The 17,172-nt window shown below is 37.3% G+C and overlaps 1 protein-coding gene across 3 annotated transcripts; it reads right to left on the bottom strand.

Moving 5' to 3' along the window:
• Positions 1 to 421: 421 nt before the first annotated feature.
• LOC120016902 lies at positions 422 to 16,985 on the bottom strand. Of its 3 annotated transcripts, none has more exons than XM_038869873.1 (23): positions 16,770 to 16,985; positions 14,615 to 15,614; positions 13,727 to 13,842; positions 12,870 to 13,078; positions 11,632 to 11,751; positions 11,278 to 11,406; positions 11,041 to 11,166; positions 10,530 to 10,585; positions 10,285 to 10,384; positions 8,637 to 8,754; positions 8,272 to 8,481; positions 7,745 to 8,069; positions 7,031 to 7,124; positions 6,242 to 6,350; positions 5,871 to 6,136; positions 5,631 to 5,755; positions 4,998 to 5,232; positions 3,499 to 3,687; positions 3,123 to 3,409; positions 2,322 to 2,529; positions 1,994 to 2,233; positions 1,767 to 1,852; positions 422 to 928 (listed from the first exon to the last, which is right to left on the bottom strand). In XM_038869873.1, the coding sequence occupies exons 2-23, from the start codon at positions 15,448 to 15,450 to the stop codon at positions 769 to 771; spliced, it is 4,344 nt and encodes a 1,447-aa protein (XP_038725801.1). In that variant the 5' UTR covers positions 15,451 to 15,614; positions 16,770 to 16,985; the 3' UTR covers positions 422 to 768. The 3 variants fall into 3 exon arrangements, with proteins under 3 accessions (XP_038725801.1, XP_038725803.1, XP_038725802.1); XM_038869875.1 differs by having other exon boundaries at positions 11,302 to 11,406; XM_038869874.1 differs by lacking the exon at positions 16,770 to 16,985 and adding an exon at positions 16,630 to 16,737.
• Positions 16,986 to 17,172: the final 187 nt, after the last annotated feature.

Below are 17,172 nucleotides of genomic sequence, written 5' to 3'. Positions count from 1 at the left end.
CTTTCCTTTTTCTGATGATTTAGGCTTCTGACAAGACTGGAGATTAATGTATCAAAGATGAAAGATCAACATACCCAAGAGCACAATTTTAACGCAGAAAATCACAAAGCCATCAAAAACCACGATGTGCGAGTTGAATGTTTTTTCAAAGTTGGGCTCGGGTATGTCAATAAGCCCAAAAGACCAAGCCTGGCCCACTACATTGAGCTTGATTTTTGAAGACCAAATTAGGCATTCAATCACAATCACCTCTTGCCCTAAAGACAGGAGAAACAGGACATCAACTCAGGCTCCCTGAACCTTGTGACAGATAATAAACACATCTGCCTCCAATACCAACATGCTGCATGCAACATCAATAGTATGCCTGTGGAAAAACTGATGCACTAACATTATCAAACTACAGACGTCGACCAGGAACTTGAACAAAATGAGCTTCCTGCCATTGAAAGATGGGAGCAAGAGGGATTGTTTGGGGGACCAAAAGAATGTACAAATATATGAAGTTATTTCTAGCAAACAATAGACTGAAGACACTATTGTCTACTCACAAGACCTCTCAAGTTTTGTGTCACTATGTCTAGGCTTGCAAGGGAAGGGAAGAAATTGCACACCTATAATCAATGCTTTACAAAACTTAGGACAAATTTACACAGGAAAGCACCGGCCGAATCGGGCCCATGCTGAAAAAAAAGGCCTCTTTTGTCATGCTGTCGGCACAAACACCACAGAAGCTGCACTTCCAGTTTAAGACGAGCATCTTTCAGCTCACAAACTAGGCTCGTGGGCCCAAAAAGCGTCGGGATCAGGGCAGAACAAAGAAAAATCATGGATTTCCAGATTAGCTATGTGCCAGTCAACAAAACGAGCTTGAATTGACTTGAACAGCAGAAGGATTGTTGGCAAAAGCCACCACTTATCATCCTCCCTGGTGTGGTAAACAGTTCAAAATTGCTATTACAATACTCAAATGAAAAATGAAACAAAAATACTGGAGCAACATAATTTCAAGATGCTCTTTTCTTCATAGAGCATATGCATTACAGACATTACTACAGCAAGAAGACAGCATGCGTGCAATCCTTTTAATTTTTTAATTGTGCCACTAGCAAATGTCTGCCTTCCTACCTGCTGGTTTTGCAGTTATGGAATGTAATTCTTCACAACAAAATGAGCAAGGACATAAAGTGGAGATTCCGATGTGTAAGCAGCATCATTTGTTCCCCCAATTCTAATTTCTTGATTAGTCAACACTTGACTGGTGAGAAGTTGCTTCACCACAACCAAGATGTAATGGTTTAAACCAATCTCTCCACTATGCTGAGAGCCGGGGACTGGGGGTAAGACTACACATATCTTGCCATTCATCAAAAATGTCACAAGCTGTTTTTAATCCTTCTTTAGCATATTTTCATTATTAGAATTTTCCCTAGTCCTCCCCTTCAGTTTTACCAACACCAAAGGGTTATCACTCACATATCCTGCGTACGGTGGGTTGTGCCATTGCTGTACTCTTCTAATGCAGTTATTATTTACTAAAATGAACAATTACTTGGTATACCAATGATACGATACATATGGATGCAATAATATGTTGAGAAGAATGCTTAATGTAAGAAAATAACACTATGTAAATGGTAAATTTAACTTCGTAGATGAATAGTGTGCACATGTTAAATATAGCGCAGAGTTCTGTCATCTGCCAATTTTTATCCCCTGTTAATACACACAGACTGTTAATAGGAATAAGAAGTTGAGACCCTCACCTCATGGTGTTCCACGTATTTGCCTTGTCAGGTGGCTGGAAAAGGGCTAATCCGTAATGAACTATCCCACAAATAAAAGCCACAGCCTGCAATCATTAGCAATGGTCAAATATTTTGATGGCAAACATGATATCCCCAATCCATTAAGACTCCTTACTTCATGGATAATAATGAAAGTTCATGAACATGGATGCAATTACTAACTATGTAGATAATTGTTTGCTTACAATATTAGAGAGAGAGGTAACATTCCACAATGCATATATACGAGCAAGTGAAGCCCTTCTAGGTTCCCTACTGAATAATGCATTCAATCCAGCTGGGAAAGGCGAAAGCATGGATAGAGGTAGAATAAGCAGGACAGCTAGGAAAGCCCCAAGTGAAATCCAATAGAACTGAAGCAATGAGAGGAGGGTGGTGGCAAGGTCTGCCAAAAGCATGACAGTAATAAGAAGCTGAAGGGTGTCCTGAAACACAGAATTAGAAAAATTAGATGATGAAGAATTTCAAATAATCAGCCAAAATAAAGGTGCGTAACACAATTAGGTTGAATACCTGACGACCAACAGGTCTTGCATTGTGCAATAAGAAAGAGAGCGGAAAGAGAAAGTCCCTTTTAAAATCCAAGGAACTCAAACTAGCATTATCTATAAGCCCTCCATTTATTCCTCCAGTAATCTTCTTACGAGATAAAGCATGACTTGTGCTTGGTCGAGGTTGCCAAAGCTGATTAGGGCTACAGGCTGTAAATGCAGCATTTTCCCTAGTAGATGAATTAATGAATGATTAAGTCACTTGCAATAATGTTAGCTGAACAAACTATCACCATGGTCCAATAACCAGCAATCAAAACTTGCAAAGCTCCTCAAAGGTCAGTTAGTCCCAAGAGATAGGGATAAGATTGAACACATAATTCAATAAGTGTAGTAATTACAATATTAACAGCACTCCAACAGCAACAGTACAGGGGGACTAGCCCATTAAATTCTCACCATCTACAAAATGTAGCACTAAAGGCTGCTATATGAATGTTACTTATTTTTTTATTTGTCGCCTATTTAGTTGTTTGACACGGAAGTTAAAAAGGCATTTGGCATCACTGGAACAAATTTCTTTGAATAGTGACAGTGCAATCTACTTCAAATAGTTCCTTATTTCATTTTTTTCTCGTTCTTCTAAGGGATTTGTTATCATATCTCAATAAAATTTTATGCACATTAAATACTTCCTTATCAACAGACTCTGAGATGGTTCAGGAGTAGTCTAGCAGGAACATATTTGTTTTATTCAATGCAGAAACATTACTTCTGAAAGATGAACCCAACTGACAATTGTAGGTGTTATAATCAAGTTTACCTCGGGCAATTATCACTGCTTCTATCTAACACATCAGACCGGCGTGTGCTCTCGAGAGAATAATCACCAAGCACTACCACAATACCTAACTGATAGTAACCTGAAGCTGTTGCTTGGAACCATCCAAGCTCAATTTTAACTCCATGGAACTCAAGTTGTGGATTTCCATGACTATTTATCCAATTAATAACAGGAACAAGTGCAGATCGGATTGACCCATGCCTCACAGTCCTCAAGTGCGCATTTAAACCAGCCACCAAACGATTCCAAACTGTCGGCGGGACATGCTGAGAATAAATAGAAAATGTTTTGTATATTCATACTAAAACAATATGTGATTATGTTACAAGAAAAGAAAATAAAAAACAGCCAATACCTGCCCAAGAAGATTAGTCAACATTGTATCATTATGAAGATTATAAGGCGACATATAGTTGCCATCCCCACCAAAAATTATGCACATTGGAAACCTTTTCTGTATTATTGATACCATATCTAAACGCTTCTCATCACCACCAAGGAAAAAATCAATATATGCAACCATTAAATCAGGTGTTGCTCCAACCTGCATGAAGCCATTTATATAAGGAAGGAATGAATGAAATATGTCGAAGTTTTGATCAACCTATGCTTGAATAAGAGAAAAGTAAACAAATCCTTGAAAATCTTTGGTTATGATAGTTTGGGTACCCAAGTTGAAAAATCCGGTTAGGTTGAGTTACAGTGGAATTTTCAGAAGGCTGATGAAAGTCCAAAATAATCTTGCTTCCCATTTGTCTATTTTCTAGAGAAGGTTTATACTTGGCATACATATTCGATACTTATAATTGGTATTCACATTCATTACATTCTTATTTATATCAGTGCATAAAAAAGAGGAAATACATAATTACATACACGACGGTGTATCTTCTTTTTTTTTTTTTCAGTCAATACCTCAAATGAAAAATGCTGCAAAACAATATCATAGAAACTTCATGTTTGTATTATTTAGCTCTTGAGATGATCTTTTATATATATAACCAACAAGAAGTTACGGATCAAGTGATCTTCGACATGATTACAAGTCCTATTAGCAAGACATTAGACTGGTATTCCCAAACCCCAAAGGGTGATCCAAACTCTTCCTAGTGGTGAAACTCATAGGTAATATTAGACATTATACAAGTTTCAAGCACTGAAGTGACCCTGATTTCCTCCATTTCCATAGAATAATCCTCAAGCCCTTTCTAGTTCAGGAACTCACTTATCTAGGATACCCATGCGTAAAATCAGATGCATAGTTCTCAGAGGTCAAGGAGACCCCTTCTACTTATCCAGTCAATTGAATTTGTAATTCAGAGAACAAGTTAAAAAGAATATAAGTGTTAAGATTAGTTACTATGCCATTCAACACAATAAGTTAACTTGTTGGGTTGGGCATTTCACATCATTTTAACATATTTTAACATTCCCCCTTACGTGTGGACTGGACAAGTTATTTTGCCATTCAACCCAATAAGTTAACTTGTTGGGTTGGGCATTCACATTCCCCTTACGTGTGGACTGCACAATCCAACAGCCCAAAACATGCAACAACAAACAAGGCCCAACACTAAGGCTAGTTTCACACAAAGGCCCACACTTGGGGTAACAACAAATGGTAGTTTAAATTGTGAAAGCAATGATTTGAACCCAAGACCTCCCGCTCTGATACCATGTTAATATTAGTTACTTTGCTATTCAACCCAATAAGTTAACTTGTTGGGTTGGGCATTTCACATCATTGATACATATTCTAACAATAAGAAAGTATAAACGTGCAGAAATGAGTATAAGTTTGGGGAGTTATCAATTTCATGAATCCAGGTCATAGGATGGCATGATAGGTCAAACCTTCATCCCTTTGTATAGAGCGCGTGATCTACAAGAACGGAGACACGAGTGATCATATTCAGACTTGACATATTCCTGAAGGCGGTGAATTTTAGTTCTTCGGCGCCACTGTTTCCAGGACCAGGCACAAGGATAAGCAAGTACAGAAAGTATGCTGTGCACGGATCCTTCCCACCATTCATATGCAGCAACAGAGTTGATCTCATCTATAAATCTATTAAAAGCATCTTCATACCTGATGATCAGAAGGGCTTGCATGTTACTAAGACTAAGAGACAAAATATAAGCAACTGGATGCTAACATAACATTGTGCCCTATGGGCTCTGCAGACTGCTGTGCTGAGCATGACCACTTAGTCCAATAGGCTGGCACCAGCAATTATCAAAAAAAGCAACCAACCCACAGAGCCCTAAGAAAAAACATCCCCGGAACCCATCTTTTGAATGGTCAAAAGTGTGTCACAAGGAAAAGTTTTCTTAAATGGTCAAGGCAAAATACAAGTAATTTGTAGGGTCAGTGCACCCAACTCATGCTTATTGTGATATACAATATTGAAACAAAAAATCACACTATTATGTCAGCATCCAATTGAACCAAAGTTAATTACTCAAGTCAATTGAATGTTCTCTTACACAATCTCGATAATTGAATTGGGAGGAGAATAAGGAAGATGCCAAGGTTCTCTAAAAGTATTGGGACCCATAAAATACATTCTGTAGACATGGCTTTGGGTTTCTTCAGCTCTGGCACCCCGTACCTAGGTAAAATTAAAAAAAAATATAGGGTATGGTCATAAGAAGCCACACTTACCCCCTGTTGTAGCTGCAGATAACAGAAATTAAAACAAAACATTTGTGCTATTAATGATATACCTCTGAAAGGGAAAGAAGATATGGGAAACGCTGATGACTTTGATGTTCAATTGAAGCTTCTCCATAAGAAGATTTTGATCCAACCAATTTAACTCTCAAAGTGTTTAATAGCAATGCCAGGAGTAACAACATGAATGAAAGAAGAAGTGCAAAAGGCCAGGGGCCTCCAAATGTATACAGTAGCTCCTCAAGAGGTGTATAGCAATTTGGCATTCTATACTTATCAGACATGCATTTATAGGGACAAAATGGTTGAGAAACTCCACCTGCAGTGAATGAACTGTTTGAGATAAAAAGCCCAACAATTGGAAGCGGAGAGATGAGGGATGGGAATTATGGTCCAAAATTTGAACTATAACCACAATAAGTACCTCGTACATATATGTAATATGCACGATTCGGAAGATGTTCCAGGGGGCAAGTGGTGCAAAGATTTGGATCAGAGCCATCAATATCCTTGTAAGTCCCAACTGGACATTCCTGTAAATCAAATTACAATCATTGTGTAGTATTATATGGAGAAGTAAGTAGTATCAACAGCATTGGTAAATATTGAACATTTCAAAAATGTGTCCTAATACTAATTTAGCGACAGTCAACAAATAAAGCTAGTACAATACACTGTAAATTTAAATCATAAAGATACATATAATGAAAATAAGGTACATATATGATATGCTTTGGATTGTCTTAGATGGTCGCTCAATTGGCAGAAATGTATTGAGTGATTGGGATTTAAATCAAGTATATGAAAGTAACCAAAAAAAGATGCAAAATTCAATACTTGTTGGAGTTTATGAGGAGAAGAATAAGAGTCATTTGATGAAAATTTTTGATATGGGAATTAAGAAGTGTTGGGTTAATGAATCTTGGTTGTTGGCATGACAGGCACCTTTGACATGGAGGTGAGTTTGTTATAGATATAAATAAGCTTCTAGATCATATATTTTCTGTAATTAGGTGTTAATGCCTTTTTCCAAGACACTTTTTATCATTAACGATAATTAAAAAAGAAAACCTTCCCTATATCAAGTGTAATCAAAAGCATGCAAAGGCATGAAATTTTCATAAATTTAGAGAGCAACTTGTCCTTATATAAGATTTCAATAACAAGATAAAGCTTCAAATGAAAGGTATAGGAGAAATCAAGGGGAACATACCATGCAGAATATACCATAGAGGCCCTTTGGACACTTCTTACCAGTGACTGTCCCCTTCTCTCCAAAAAGACCACCATTATCCCCACCACCTCCACTGTAAGACGTCACAATTGATATGCAGTAAGTATATGGTTTTACTGAGGGTTACATGGATAAAGCGGTCCCAACAAAAATGATAACTTATATACATCACCATGGTTGATAAGTAAGAAGCAAACAATATAAAACGCATTTAAATACTAATGAGAACAGGGGAACATATGGCTCATAGGTAGAATTGTATGGGTGCAACTCGAGGTCACATGTTCAATTCTTGAAAACAACCGAGGGTAAGGTCTGCGTACATCCTGCCTCTCCCTGACTCCCCCACTATGGGAGCCTTGTGCACTGTTGTTTACCATTTTACCATTTAAATACTACTGAGAAAACTAGATGATGAAATAAATCTCTAATTCAGCATTTTCGCACTATATGGGATTTGACACAAATGAAATTCAATTAGTCAAGCTTAAGAGTAATAGCACACTAAGATCTAGTTGGTGCAAAACTAAGAGCATTGAATACTTAACACATTTACCCCAAGATGTTAGAAAGCTTTGTAAGTGGAATAGATTCAGTAGAATCGGTCCATGCACTAAAACAATGTTTTACCTGCAAACATATAGTACTTTCACAAAATACTTGAAGGGAAATTTAAAATGTCAGAAGGCGTACCTATTATTAATAGAACCGCTTACAGCTGCAACTGGGACATATTCATCCCCAACATCTATCTTTGACCAATGAAAATGCATCCGCCCGCCCGCACCCCCACCAGCACCATGAGGGCCACCGTCACCCCCAATTGCCGACAAAGATGAGTTACCAGCAAGCTCAAGTTCTTGAAGGAAAAGAAGGATGGTACCACCAGAGGCACCACCAAGTCCACCAACCAAAGAACCATCACCATATGTTCTTGCTTTATCAAAGCTTTCACCATCAGCCCCCAACGATCCGTAGAGATCAAGCCTTAGCAACGGCCACTGGAGGGAGCCCATCACTGGGAAACATTTTTTAGCATAGTATTAGTATACAGCCCAAAGTACAAAATAAGTGATAAATAAAGCAGTAACATTAACTGGAGCTCTGAAAACTACAGCACTCCAATTAAACATAAATAGCACGGAAGAGAAGAAAACATAACTAGCACAAACAGTCAAACAGAAACTTCAGGCAAATTTATGGTTTTTATAGACATTTACCAATCATTCCCCCTCCAATAACATGCCCATAAGATGAGCTAGGACCCTCAGTTCCACTTCCCAACTCACAAGGCAGATCAGGGTTACCATATTCACTACCGCCATTGCTTATTGTCCCATTGAAATATCCTGAGCCCCCTCGTCCTCCATGCCCGGCGCCACTACCAGCTCCATTAGAGTATTTTCCCTTTCCAAGACCCTCACTGCAACCTGAACAAAAGAGTATCTTGAAAATAATATGTATAGAACCAACAAATCATTTACCTTAGGACAAGTAACTCTACGGACAAAATGAGAGTGCAGCAAAAGAAATAAACAATCGCAGTGAGAAAACATATGAAGACAGTAATGAAGGGGATAATTACCTAACTCTGATGCTGTAATCAAACCATCAGTATCAACAATGATGGTTCTTGACCTGTGGATGTGAATTATACTTCCCCGAACAATGCCATTCACAAGAAGGTCCTCAACACGACAGATCTGCCAGGTTAAACCAAGACCATAATGCGAGTCTGATCCAAAAAAAAATACATTCCCACAATAGCTGAAACTATTTTCTGTGATTTTAGTTGGAATGAAACTAAGAAAGAAAGCACACTATGAAAAGAAATAACAAAAGTAACTTGTTAACTCAGCAAAACATAATCATACCAAATGAAAGTATCTCGAACAACCAATCGTACTGGTACTGTAAGTTTTAGAATATTTACAGTTTTACTTAAGAGAGTATCTAAAGCTGATCAATTTTCAGCATGACAATGTGAAGATGCCAAGTTAACGGATTAAAATTAGCGCAGGGTTCAAGACATCCAATCATAAGGAGCAAAACAGATGGATGCTTTAGAGAAAATACAGCAGTAAGGTCTTCTAACATTATTTATAACTCCAAAGTGTCATTTATCAAGAGTTCAAGGTGGAAAAAAAAGCAACAAGGAAAGATTCAATGACTCCATGAAGACTTTGGAACAGTGGCAATTAGGCCATTATCATCATCAAAGCCTTATTCTCAAAAATTTAGTTCGAACCCATATACCCTCCCCCATACTTTCAAAACTAAAAGATGTAGACTCCACTAATCTCTCAAAAAAGTCCACATGCGTATCATTTCTGTCCAATAATAAAAAGTTGTTACAAGGACCACATACTAGTATCTCACAAATAAACTGAGGCAGACCGAGAGCGACTTTAAGTTCAAACACTCAACAACAGCAGTACTTAGCCCATTATAATATCACGAGCATTTTTTTGCAAATACTTCATGTTAACAGGTAGGTTGGAAATTCCAAAGCAGGGAAAACAAACAGAAACCATTTAAAGCTCACTTCTGGTGCTCTTCCCATATGAACGACTGACAACTTACAGACATACACTCATACAAGCCATGGCTCATTTCTGTTTACCTGTTTTGTTCATATTCCACTATCCAGCAAGCAATACCATCTAGTGGTTATCTCTTTTGTTTCTACCTCCATTTTATTATACAAAATCGTTAAAGGGCATCTTGATTCACAACCAGGTATATCTTTTTTTTCTTCATCAGACAACCTCCTCATTTAGAAGACACAGGAAAATGAAGCAAGAACCTAAATCTGCCTTCCTTTGTGAAATTAGCCCACGTGTTAGTCAACAGAGTCAATAAGAGATTCAGGGTAATGCAACAACTATATTGACTCATTGTGATGGATGATGAATCTCTCTCAAAGAATACATGTGATTTAAACCTATGATCAAGAATCTGCCATCAGGGCCGTCACACCTTATATTTCAGCTGTTTCAGACCCACAACATCAATGTATAACAAGAATCCATAAGAGCGGAAGGATTAAAGCAAGATAAAGAGCACACATTGTGATTGTCAGACAAATGTTGCAGAATTGCTGCAGGCAATTATTCAGGGAAGTAAAGTGAGGGAGTATTTCTATGTGTGGGAAAGGGAATTACAATGTAACTCAAATATTACACAAAAAGATTAGCATCCCAAGTAATTCAACTTTAAAGTCTGATGCTTACTTGAAGTGAAAAGGAAAGGGTGTAATTAACATGGCAATCATCTGGAGGAGTTATCAAATCTATTGGACATGACTGACTCTTGCAGAGAGAATCCGTAACCCTACAAAGGAATATAAAAACATAAAAAATAAAAAAAACAGAAAACAGAATGAATGAGGAGTCATAAATTAAGAAATCTTCACGAATTAAGAATTGCTAACTGGAATATCAAAGTAAAAAAAAAGGATGTAAAGCTTCATACTCACACACTTCTGCTCACATCATCATCCAGGGGAGCTTGAAGTAAAGCACCAGGGCCAACCTGTAATGTGACGGATTGATAAAAAGAGCTATTCACAAAATGTGAAGACAGAATAATGCACTTTATTAACAAGGGTTATCAGTAATACTAAAAAATGGAACACGAAATAGTCAAACTTGAAGAAACCATTTCAATGAACTGCGCATTTGCACGATACTATTTGGTAACAAACATGTGATCAGATCAAAAAATTAGTAACACATAACCAGGGAAATATTGTCAGGAAGGAATATTATTATATGGGAAGAAAGAATCTGAACAAAACACAAGCTGAAATCCAAATACAACTTGTAGAAAGAAAGAAAGAAAGAAAGGAAAAAATATAACTTGTAGAAACAAACAGAATGAAGGGAAGAGAATACAAATTGCAAAACTACTACTACCGGTGGGAAATCCAAGCACATTGTTTACAAGCTAAAAAACACACTTTATGAATAATATCTACAAATGCTTACAGTTATGTTATAAAAGAGAGACAAGGAAAGTCGCTGGCCTTTAATAGCATCACCAAGACCAGTCAACTTCAGTAATCCCTGACCATACAAGCCCAAGTTTGTGTTTGAACTAATAACTGAATTTTCCTGCAAAGACGTAATTTTGATATCTCAGATTCTAAATTAAGGAAGAAAATTATGCATAACAGGATACAATACTAATAATCAAGCACAAGGACTCGAATGAAATCATCATACCGTTAGGACAACGAGATTCCTTACTTCAAGTAAAGAAGCAGTAACAACAGTATTTCCACCACCATCAATTTGAATTTCAGAATTCCACATGAGCAACATTTTGACAGCAACTCTAAATGCCCCAAAAACCTTCATTTCGAAATGGAAAGGTGTTAAAACGTGAAAAACAGAGGGCGAAAATACCTTCATAACTTTGAGGGATCACTAAAGACCAATCCCATATGAAAGAGAAAAAAAGGAAACTGTTAAGATAACGATCTGAATGAACAAAAGTACTAAACAGAATTTTACAACAGATATAATAAACACAGCACAAGAATAACGGATACATAAAAGAGATGAGAAGCAACATGCCTTTATGATAGACTCACTCATCAAAAGTTCTTCTGCAACAAGCTCAAACTCAGAGACTGGATAAGCAGACAATCCAAAGACGATGCTGCCTCCACGATATAAACTAAATTGGCCTCTCACCTTCACAATCAAGAGAGAAGAGAATCTTATAATTTGGGTTTTGGGGATAGAATCGATCAAAAAGCAAAACCAACAAGAATCTCATATACAAGAGGAAGAACGAAAGATATGTAGGGAAATCTCACAAGGAGACTTACTGGAATAGACATACTCAACATGATAAACAGCAAAAGCACTTCCAGCTTTGGCCAATGCTAAAACAAAATAATTTTGATATTTTCTGGCCCTCAATATTTAGAAATCCTCAATAAGCTCTGTATTTCAGTGTTCAAAAAATGAGGCACCTAGTGAGTAAAACATGTATGGCATCTCCATCAAGACTCGGAATTAACCTCTATCATGTGTAGTTTTGAGAAGAACCTATGACTCTATCAACTTTTCCTTACATAATTGACCTGAAATGGTCCCAAACAAATCCTAAGGTCCAGATTTCTAGAGAAGGCTAGCCTTAGATGAAGCCCCACCTGACAGGCTCAACCATGAAAATCACACCCATGCAAATGTGGTTTCTAGAAAATTCATACTTGTTAATAAACTTCACTACAGAGTAGCCATTTGCATTCATTGCAGCCATCGAAGTTTGATCTCAAATACCTGATCAAGCCAAAGCATGCCAAGCTAAAGTCTTTCAAGAGGGAAGTTACAAAATATTAGCAAACTAAATTTATCCATAAATATACAAAATGGCAGCTAATATAATTGGTATCCCTAACCATATGCCTCTGGGCAGGCTTATTTCTTAAAGAATAAGACTCATCGGTCACATTAGATAATTGCTCAATACTTTTGAACATAAACTATTAATCTGTCTATTGTTTGAATCCTACGAAAGCATATTCAAGCACCATCATTTACTATTAAAAGAATAAGAAACTAGCAAGTGTTCTGATCTACATTCAGGAAGAATTGCATCTGAGAACCTGCACCAACCGTTGAGAGCAACCACAAGGACTACTAGAAATAGAAATCACTAAACTTTGAAAAAATCCAAAGTAATCGAAAAAAAGTTGCAAAATGGTTAATATAAGCTTAAGTCAATGATGTCAAGCTGACAAGGAAAATAGCCATCAACTATCTAACTGGAATATGAAACAAAATCAAACTTGAAGGAGACAAACCTGAACTCTGGTCCAAAGCAGTGGAATCAAAGCTTTTGCATTATCTTCCACAATAACGTTTGACCATAGATGTATGGTAGGAAAACCAAGCAATGGAGTTTCTGTTTCTGTAGTTGCATTGTCATTGCTGACTCTTAAACTTTGCAAATCTGCATTAAAAAATGTACCAGCTGCTCCAGCATTCCCAGGACAACCAAGACTCATACCACCTGTATTCCAAAAGCAAAAAAAAAAGCCTGAACTAAATACATAGAAGGATCATCTGGTAGATTAAACAAATATAACAAGCATTTGCTAAAATATTTAACAGCTTGCGCAATAAAAAAACACAAAAACCATGCCATTTACATTCAAAGATGGGGGAAAGAAGTCAATGCACAAGAACTAAAATTTAAATCATAGAAGAAAATAAGCTCATGCTCAATGCAGATTAAATAGAACATGCCTATGGAACTATTTCATAATTTAGGAACATGCCATTTGCAAGTTTGGATAGTGGCATAAGCAAGTTGACAAATTGTACAACAGTTAGAACCACGAGCAAGCCGTTCTCTAGGTCGTTGAGGCCATGGAGTTGAGAATCAATCATCTACAATTACAGTTCCTTCTAGCATGAAAGGGTTACCAGACAAGTATGTTCAACGTATGAAATTATCCTTTGCGTCTTTTATAATGAGAAAGAAATAACTGAACAAATTAGTCACTACATTTATATCTCCCCAGAGGTAACAACTTTACGCAGCCACTCATTTTCACCTATAAAGCAAGTAAGGACCCTTACACGTAAGAATGAAATATTTAGCAGTTGACTAATCATTGCTTCAACTACCAGATACAGATTTGTGATTGGTACCAACCATGGACAGTAATTTTTACATCTTCTTGAATGCTGTAACAATCCAGAGAAATTCTTCCACCACCACCTCCACCCCATCCTCTTCCACCTGATGCACTTATTGTACCATATCCTTTCCTAAGCCATAGAAATATGACACAAACAGTTAATAAATTACAAAACTATGCACTTAAAACAATTTGCATAGTAGTACCATAGCCAGAAATGGGGAAATAGTAAAACAATTGTTACGCAAATTGTTTCTACCACTATTGAGGAAGACAAGAAAAAGGAAGATATTTAGCAATTTTTGAATAAATTTTGACAAAAATAAGCATTCTGTGTGAGCAACAAACTCTAGTGTAGGCTATATTTGTTCGTCGTATAACACCAGACAAAGCCAGTGAACCATCAAAGATCACGTTGATGTAGTAAGCTTCAACCAAGATGATGAACAAGAAAGTAATGAATTAAATCCTAACTTCAAAGTTCACTCTCTAAAATAAAAGAACCACCTGCCTACAGGGGACGGATACCCATTTGACTGGCTCAGGGATCAATTGCACAGGATAAATACATAGGTATAGCATAGTTCCTACAATCATTGACGAGGCCAGAATAATTTCGTACGCTACATTGGTTTTAGTGAAAGATAAGAACAAAAATGGCGCATATAAAAGTTCCTAACGTGCATTTTTGGTTGGAAAATGGTAGGATGACCAAAATCACAAGGAATATATGGGAATTTCTGAACATTAAATTAGAGAGAAAAATGAGACAAAAAGGAAAAGAGGAAACAACTCAGGTTACCAAAATACCAAGCACCTTAAAAAAGCACAAGTATAAACGATCCAACAGTCCAAAAGAGTACAAGCATGAATTTCAATAAAAGCAGCTTAAAAGTACTCACAGTTTCACAGCATGTATAAAGATGCTTCCGCCAGAGCCACCTCCCCCTTTTAATCCTCCATTGCCACCCTCTGCAGTGACAAATCCATTCAGAGTTAGTATGTCCTGTACTTGGAGTTTGACACGACCTCCACCACACCCTCCAAACTGATTTTCAGAGGATATGCCCCCACCCTTGCTCCCATAGCTCCAAGGCCTAGACAAAGTTGACCAACCATACATATCACCACCCCAAAAATTTGTCTTGTTACTTTTCAAACAGGAAGCGCCTCGTCCACCATGACCTCCACCAGCTCCATCATACCCAACTGGCGTACCACTTGTCTGAGGTGGTGGTGATCCGCCCAAAGATGTTGTGTTGATATAAGAGTTGTCTTCCACGGTTAAATTGGCGGCCGAAATAACAACTGTGCCAGCTACAATACTGGCAGATCGGCCCACATTAACTTTTCCAGTCATATTAAAGGTGATCATGCAGCCTTCTGTGGGGCATGCAATTGAAACACCAGAAAGTATCTCCAAGTTTCCAGTACCATAAATGTAAAGATCAGAACTCAAATACAAGTTTGAGTTTAGCAAGCATGTGGTATTGAATGATCCAACACCTCCCAGGTTCTCGCAAGACACAGAACTGCTCAGTTCGGAAGAAAAAAGATGTTTTCTAATGGACGTAGAGATGCCCCTTTTATGATTAATTTTTACAACTGATCCAGGATAACTCGGAAACACAAGTTCACCACCCCTATGTTGCCCTAAGCTATGTGAAAGTGCATATATGTAAAGATGGCCATATAAAATGCACCAGCAAAGATACCGTTGCATAGCCAATATACACATGTTAAAATTTTGATCATAGGCGTCCAAAATTGCACATAGCTTCCGCACCACGGCCTGATTTGCTTATTGATATAATATCGTGTCATCAAGTAAACTCCCAGATGCTCAGTAACATGACTTACAAATATGATCAATTTATTCACCCAGATGCCATAAAACTTAACCTGCCATTACAACCCTTAGTTTGTAAGAAAAACATGTAGCAGGAAATGAAAGATGACTAATGCAAAAGCAATCTTTCAAACTAGTTTAGATAGTATGACAGCCAAGTAGCAAACTGAAGACCAAGACTTTTACAGTAAAGAAATTCTCTAAAAATTTTGGACCAGAGAGCACTTGCATATTCTAGTAAACCATATCAAATGAAGCATTTAAACAACAGCGAAAGTGAAGCTATAACATCCTTCTATTTTTAAAGAAAACTTTGTAATTATTCATTATTTTTTTCGGAAGCCTCCTGATTCTTTATTCGACAAGCCAAACATAATGAGTTCCATCCATAATGAGTTATAAAACTCTAAACAACATGACAACAAAGGTAGGTTTACTGATTCTTCGTCAATTAATATTCTTCACTGAATTTGTATGTGGTTGAATAACGCATCAGCTTGCACACATAATTTTGGTATCCAGATGGATAACTTAGAAGCAAATATCATCCAATTGACTCAATACAGCACGCACATAAACCTAACAACTTCAATTTGCAGGTTATGATTTATATTCATTTATTTCCACTGTAATATCTATCACCATCAGCCTCCTCTACAGCATCTCACTTTTCCTCATTCCCACCAAGAACTTAAAACAATTAAGCAGGCTCAAGGCATTTTCACAGCGACTCAACTCAACAAATAAACAAATGTAAGGACAAAACCATCGTAAGCACAGTCGTGATCCTATAATCAGTCATCTAAGCAATGCAGATCACATATTCAAGTTCTGTACATCTAGAAGTAGGCCAAAAAATATACATTTAAATTTGAAGTTCTAGACATGCATTATAAAAGGAGAAGATAAACATTACATACGTACGCACATACGTATAGAAAACCGCATACATATAAAAGCACGTATAGCTGTAACTCTCATCAATCAACCTCGCACACAATCTAGATGAAGAATATTCAGTAGCGAAAGAAAAATAAAACTGAAAACAGAGCAGCTGAGAGAGACAACAGCATAAAACACAGCGGAGTGGCGATCTCCACTCCGGATTCTCAATCCCACAACTCCACAACAAAGATCAAACTTCGAAAATCCAAAATCCAAAAATCAAGAGCAAACAACCAGAAGCGGAAACAATTTCTTGCACTTACAGAGAGCGAGAAAGAGCACCGTCAGAAGAGAGAGACTGGAAAGTGGAAATGCTCTTCAGTGAATATGCGCCGTTGCTTCGTCTCCGCTGAAATGGTCCCTACCTTCGCACTGCTTTGTCTCCTTGCAAGCTTACATTCGCTTTTAGCTTTTTCTTTTGATTCTCACCTTTTTCTTCAATTTTTAAACAAAGCGAAGAGAGTTTGACGAGTGAGGAGGTTGAAGAAGTGTCGTTTACGACGTTTCTGCATAGCTGGATTCCGCGAGTGATTTACGCCTCTCTTTTTTTTTTCCCCTGATAACTGATAAGAGATTTAAGAGATTTTGATGTTTGATAGAGCGGAAAGATTAATTTTTAAAATTAAAGAAAAAATTGTGAGAAAAAAACTTAAGTTTGAAGTTGTG

Source organism: Tripterygium wilfordii, chromosome 15 (assembly GCF_013401445.1).
Source record: "Tripterygium wilfordii isolate XIE 37 chromosome 15, ASM1340144v1, whole genome shotgun sequence".
Lineage (NCBI taxonomy): Eukaryota > Viridiplantae > Streptophyta > Magnoliopsida > Celastrales > Celastraceae > Tripterygium > Tripterygium wilfordii.
This window is presented reverse-complemented; position numbering and strand designations above follow the sequence as displayed.